Source organism: Buceros rhinoceros, unplaced genomic scaffold, assembly GCF_000710305.1.
Source record: "Buceros rhinoceros silvestris isolate BGI_N320 unplaced genomic scaffold, ASM71030v1 scaffold11939, whole genome shotgun sequence".
NCBI classification, from domain to species: domain Eukaryota; kingdom Metazoa; phylum Chordata; class Aves; order Bucerotiformes; family Bucerotidae; genus Buceros; species Buceros rhinoceros.
In genome coordinates this window covers 47,534-54,218 of record NW_010433351.1, presented here as the reverse complement: position 1 = coordinate 54,218, position 6,685 = coordinate 47,534, and the positions used below count along the sequence as shown (strand labels likewise).

The 6,685-nt window shown below is 38.1% G+C and overlaps 1 protein-coding gene across 1 annotated transcript in view; it reads left to right on the top strand.

Annotated features, from left to right (window-relative positions):
- The window catches only part of LOC104500432 (SPARC-related modular calcium-binding protein 2-like), a gene marked incomplete at its 3' end in the record, with an annotated part of 61,663 nt that overhangs the window by 12,379 nt on the left and 42,599 nt on the right, over positions 1-6,685 (top strand). Inside the window, exons 3-4 of the mRNA XM_010144077.1 lie at positions 5,200-5,306; positions 6,503-6,602. Of these exons, the coding sequence (XP_010142379.1) occupies positions 5,200-5,306; positions 6,503-6,602 (207 nt within the window). The remainder of the gene's footprint in view (positions 1-5,199; positions 5,307-6,502; positions 6,603-6,685) is intronic.

Genomic DNA, 6,685 nt, shown 5'->3' with positions numbered 1-6,685 from the left:
CAGGATATTCCATCTATAATAAAATAACTAAATAAACCGTGAAGTGTATTTTATGCATAAATTCATAACAAGTCCGTGTCACACACAGTAATCTCTTTTAAAACAAGCAAAGTCTGCTCAGTGTATTGGGACCTGGAAAGGTAATTTGAGTCTTACTGAAATATATAGCAAACCAAGAAGTACCGGATGAACTAAATCAAAACCTTTGTAGGAGATTTATCTATTCTTTTGGCAAGCTGTTTACTTTTCCATGAGGGAATCTGGGTTAGATCTCCCTCTGGAGCCCCAAAGTTGCTGTAAATTCAAATGTATTGAATGTCACTTTAGAGATGTGTTTACACCCTTGATGAGTTTGTGTCATTGTTTGAAAGATAAACTTATACTTTGCAGTAATAAACTTCTCTCTGTGTGATATATTATCCAAGGATTAACCAGCAGAGTTGAAGTTGATAGATGTTTTCTTTCTTTTTGTTGTTTTTTTTTTTCCCTCGAAGTGCTGTGCTTTTGGAAATAAGGCATAAAATGAGATAGTTCCAAGTCAGTCCTGTGCTGTTTGTGAGGCTAATTTTGTTTCCAGAATTTTCTCGGGTACTGCAATTTCCTACTGACTTCAGTGCTGTTTTAGGAAATCCTGTGCTCCCAGGTGCCACACATGACAGAATTTGGTTCTGCATCCTGCAGCAGTGTACCGGCACCATTTCACTTCATAGGTGAAAGTCTCCCCTGTTGCATATAGAAGCTTAGCAAGAAGTTAAAAAGCCTTTACATTTCAGCTCTGACTTCTGGACACTGGTCTTCTCTGGAAGCCAGAATTCAGGGCAATTCAGAAAGACCTGCCCAAATAGCTACAACTCTGTTATCTCCACAATTCTGTGTATTTTTGTCCACTTCCGTGCACTCACTTTTGTCTTCAGTTATATACTCCAAGATATATTTGTCTTCTTAAACCTCCAGGTGCCTTTGCAGTCCTGGTGCTAAGTACAGTGGTACAATCAACACACAGTACTGTACAATCAACACACTGGCCAATGTATTGTGCTAAAATGCATCGAGCCCTGTACCAACCCAGTTTGACAGCCAATACAGTCCAAGTGAGCTAATTTAAGGTAAACTCGTGCATCTTCATGTTTGGTTTCTATGCTAAGAGAACTCTTTTCCCAGGAGGTTTCTGGGATGTAAAAGCCCAATTTACCTGGAGTTGAGAGGAAAAAGTCTCACTGAGTCAGTCATTGACATAATTGAAAATTACAGCTGCGATACCTACCTGCAAAAGTCTTTTTTGCCGTTGTCTGAGTATATGCAAATAAAGCTTCATTTCAGCCAGCTTTTCACAGGTCTTAGGACTGAATGGACTTTTCACCAGTTCATACACCAGATTCTGTCTTGAGCCTAGGAGGTCCCATATTAAAACTTGAGCTAGGGGGAGAAATAAAGTATAGTGGAAATTCTAGTCAGAAACCAGTAACAGTTGAAAGCCCCTTGTTTTTCCATTAGATGGAAAAGTTTAAACAAAACCAGATTAAAAAAAAAAACTTTTTTTTTTAAGGGTTAGAAAGATAACAATGTAACAACAGCGAAACACAGCTGACTTGTTCCAGTGATGCATAGCATTGCACAGTGCTTTTCATCCTTCCAACACCTTGCAGACCTGGAGTCCCCTCTGTTCTCAGGTTGTTGGTCACCAGTGTGACACCATTCACACCGAAACAGTTTAGCCTGCTTTGGTCAGGGTCCGTGATCATTAAAATCAAAACTGTGGACTTTAAGCACAGAGGTACCAGGTAAGTCCCACCACCTTTCATTCTTAGTCTTCATTTCAAAATAATCGGAGCCCATCTTGATCTGAATTATTCCTATTCTAGCTAAAGAGGAAAGACACCTCACTGGTATCCCCTTAGATGTCAATATTCCTAAAAATCTCCTTCTGGCAAGCCTGTTAAGTCTAGATGTAGAATGACTATGCTGCTAATTTGAGATTTATGTTAGTTATCTTCATTAGTTACACTTGTGCAAGGTTCACAGAGGGGCCTGTAGACAAGAATCATCTGGGTGCACTCACAGGACTTTGCACAGCAAGTCCGAGATCTGGCTTTGCTGAGTAAGCATGAGAAATGGCCATGCGGAAGATTCGTGTCCCTGTGGATTAGGATCTCACACATCATTGACTTTTGCCTGTTAGGAGCTGCAGGTTATAACTACCTCTTGTCTGATACTTTGATGTGAGCTCATGTTTCAGCCTGTCTCTCAGTCATGGCAAGAATTAATTTTCTCTAAATGTCTAGCACTTAGATCTCTTGAATTCTTCTTTTCCTTTGGAAAATTTGTTTGAAGTCATGCAGTAGATTTAGAAAGTGTTGCATCCAGTAGATAAAGGCAGATGCTTAGAATTTGTGATCTTACAAATTTATTATAAAACATGTAACTTCTTTTGGCTTCAGAGATGTTTTATTTGGAAGGAATTTATCTCCTCTGAATTAATAATTTAATGTCTATTAGTGTTCTGAGGAAGAATGTTTTTACATGTACTTTTTTTTCTTGACCACCCTATTGCATTTCTTCTATCAGGTTTGGGTCACATCTCTGTGTCATAGTTATTCCCCTGTGGTAATAGCTTGGTGAAATGGAAAACCAGAACTGGGAATAATATTTTGACTATACACAGTTTCAGATGCTTAACTTGATAAGAGATGTTCCTCATGGGTTTATTTTGGTTTACTTTGAAGGACAGTAATGCTCAACAGCTTTTAAATGTTTTCAAGGTTATATAATACAAAATAAGACTTCAAACGTGAATTTTATGTTCCACTAAATTTGGTCATTGTTGATTTTAAAGAATATTAGATCATCCACAAATAGGAGGCTTTTAGAGCATCATGCTGTTTAGGAACAAGTGGTGGACAGTTTTGGAGAACTTCTCTTTCTCCTTGACATGTTTTTATGATAATTCAAATATTGGAGATAATTTACAACCTTGCTGGTACTATACCAGAGACCTTATGTGATGGAATTTATATAACTTTTCCTTCTAGACATTTAAACCACATGTCATTCTAAAAAACCAAGGACAGAGGTCCAACAAAAGAGTGATTTATTTTCAGTTAAAATACTAGCTTCATTAAAACCACATGTTATTAAGTACTGTATAACCAAACCATGCTCAAAAGAGTGCTCACGACACCGAAGCTTGCTTAATAATATTTCTTCTTTTTCACAGAAAACTTCGACAGTGCATGTATTAACAGAATTTACCTGCACAGTACTGCTGCACAGTACATTGGCTATATTTTTTCCCTGACAAAACAACTTATTAAAGTTCCAGAGCACAAGTTAATTATTGAGTTCCTTATTAGTTATCTCTCATTTCTGTATGGCTGAACTTTTCTGTCTATTTTAGGTAACATTGCATCTCAGTGAATATCTCTCCTGAAACAGCATAATACAATTAAGGTTGTTAAGACTGAAACATAGTTTTTCAAGGTGAAGCAACTTGCATTTTGGGCATTTTACCAACATGAACTCTCATAATGCTTCTGTGAGAAGAGTAGGCTAATGCACAGTAGTGCACACAAATCCAAGACCAGAAGGAAAACCAATTCAAAGATTAGAATTAAGGGGCCCCAATCTTTGTTTTCAGGATGCAGATGCTGAGGACTGGTTTCTGTCCTCTTTGCGTTACAAATTGCCTAGGACTTGAATATTATGCTAATATTGCTAGGTGAGTTGTCCAAATCTCGGTGGAGATGACCAGTGAAGGATTCATCCTGTACAATGGACTTCTGCAGTTGCACCGAGCTTTCATGCTGGTTCTGTGCATGTATGCCTCGATGATACCAGCACAGAGAGGGTGCCTGGGGGACAGGGAACTTAACTGGCTCACCTGTATGCTCCTGGGGACTGTTAGATGCCAAAACCCTGCCAAGGTATGCTGGTATCAAATGGAGAAGTGAAGGCATTGCCTTCCTGTTCAGATTCTATTCAACGTACAGCTTGCTTGGACTAGAAAGTCTGTGATTGTGCTTTCTAAGAACTGCACAAACATTCATAGATCACCACAACACCCCTGTCTCACAGGTAACTGCTGGTCGTCAGTTTTAGCCCTAAGAGGGAACTAGCCAGTTACTGTCAAACAGTCTTTAAACAAAATGGAGATGAGAAGCAGCAAATTTCTCTTCTTATATGCTTGAGTTCATTTTAATTCAGATGTTACAGTCACGTCCTGAAATCATTAATACTACCTTAAGCTTGCCTGGTATTCTTATTTTTCCTGAAATTGCTTAGCTCAAGCAGATCCTGAGTTATTGATTCTGCATCAGGAACATGCTAAAATTTGTAGCACTTTTAAACAAAAAAAGGTACAACAGCTTATGTTATGTGTCTTTTCTCAGCACTTGGTTGCCTAATTAATAATGTAAAAGTGGTAGATAATATAATTTACTAGGCCTTAGAAACTCTACTGAATTAAAGCTGTCTAGTTTGCTACTTTGTCTTGGATGGAGACCAGTACTAAGTAATGCAGAATATTGTGCGAGAAATCAAACACTGGACCAAAAAGGATCATGTGGTAGACTTATGCCGTATCTGAATCATGAACTGTTCATTAATTTTAGCAGAATATGAATTAAGCATGTCCAAAATTATTATAGAATCATCTCCCCAGTAAGCCCTTATGCTGTACAGTAGATTTTATTTTATTTTTTTTTTTACCAGCCTGGTAGGTACACCTGTAGTCACGGCTGAGACAGCTGCCTAAGTGCAATAAACGGTGTGGAAACTCACAGTAGGAAGTACAAGGCAGCTATACTCCTGCTGCCTGCTTGGCCTTCCATGAAGCACTGGAAAGCTGGTGCTGCCAACAGCACTCAAAGAATATTGTAGAGCACAATGTGGCAGTTATTGCTGTGTTGATAAATTGATGGGAGAAGCCCTCTTTGAGCCTCTGCCCTTTGGATCCGCAAGGTTATCTCTCCAGGCATGTTTCCATCTCATTTCCCAGTTCTGTATTATTGTCCAGACATTATTGCCTTCCAGTGGTTTTCTTTCCCCAAAATAATGCTAGGAATTGTACATTTTCACTGATTATAATTCTGATTCTCTTTGCGGTTTTCTCAGAATCCTTTTTCTTTTTCTTAATTTAAGATTAGCATCTGTCTTTTCTTCATGTTGTGTTAGCCAACTGACTTATCTTCTCCCTTTCTCTAGATGTTTCCAGATGTGTGGCTGAGAGGAAGTACACACAGGAACAAGCTCGCAAGGAATTTCAACAAGTGTTCATCCCAGAATGCAATGATGATGGCACATATAGTCAGGTTGAAAATTTTTCATCCAGTATCTTGCTTGGCTGGAAGGTCAGAATATGTATGTTTGCAGAGGATAAGGAAAGACAAATGTAATGAAGGGAAATATAATTTCAAAATTAAATATAATTTGTCCTAACACTGATGATAGAAAATGGAAGGAAAATTCTTGGTTTGTGCCAAGGCTTGTGATTTTTTTTTCAGAATTGGCCAGAAAAAGAGCCAAACATTATCATTGTATGTGTGATACACTCCCTGTTCTTCTAGGCTGAAGCAGCTGAGTCATTCTTGTAGATCCCTGAATGCTCATCAGATGATAAAATGCTTGGAATTTCTGATCTGTTCCTGATTTGAACCAGAAATCTTACGATGAAAGTCCATTTCTTACTGCTAAAGCATGAACTATACAGGATTCTTCCCTATTCTCAGCTGAATTTCTACACAAGCATATGATGTAAGACTAATTTACTTAGGTTAGATCATGGAATTCAGAAGGATTGCAGTTCAACGCTTACCCTGTGATATATATTCCAATCAGGATCACCTTCTGCCACCTCCATACTGCATTTCAGTTGTGGAGTTCTTCAGAAGACAATCTTTCTTACTTCAACATGGTGAGGGAAATTATATTGGCCCTCAGGAAATATAATGCAATTGATTTCTTAGAGGAATTCCAAGAGTTTCCTTTCTGACAACTTGGGATACGAATAATGCTGGCAAAAGCACTCTGTCCTGCTCCTTCAGTGGGTAGAACAATGTGTTCTCTCTGTGGAAAAAACCTCGAGATTGCTTGCTTCAGAAGCAGTTTAAGTGTCCCTTGAGAAACTTTATTGTGAGGTTTTCAAAACACCTGCACCTCAGTCTTCTGAAATAAGGTGTAAACAACCACATATTTCAGTAGTTTTCCTTTCTATTGGATTCTGAAGCACCTACCACACTTTACTTGAAACAAACTTTTTTTTTTTTTTTTTTTTTTTTTTTTTTTTTTTTTTTTTTTTTTTTTTTTTTTTTTTTTTTTTTTTTTTTTTTTTTTTTTTTTTTTTGCTAAAGAATCATAGGTAGGATGGAGATTAGGTCTATTATGGTTTATTGTTCTGAGTTTTGTCAATATATTTTGCTGGACTGGTCTTTGTGCTCATGTGTCATGAATGCTGGGATAACAGACATATGTCTGACAAACTGCATGCGGTTCATGTTGTTTCTGACAGGTTCAGTGCCATAGTTACACTGGATACTGCTGGTGTGTCACTCCCAATGGTCGTCCTATCAGTGGTACTGCTGTGGCCCACAAAACTCCCCGGTGCCCAGGTAAGACTTGTTTAGCTGGCTAGGTTATGACATCATTGTCTCGTGAATAGTACAGTTTATCTGGTTAGTGGCATCTGATTAGA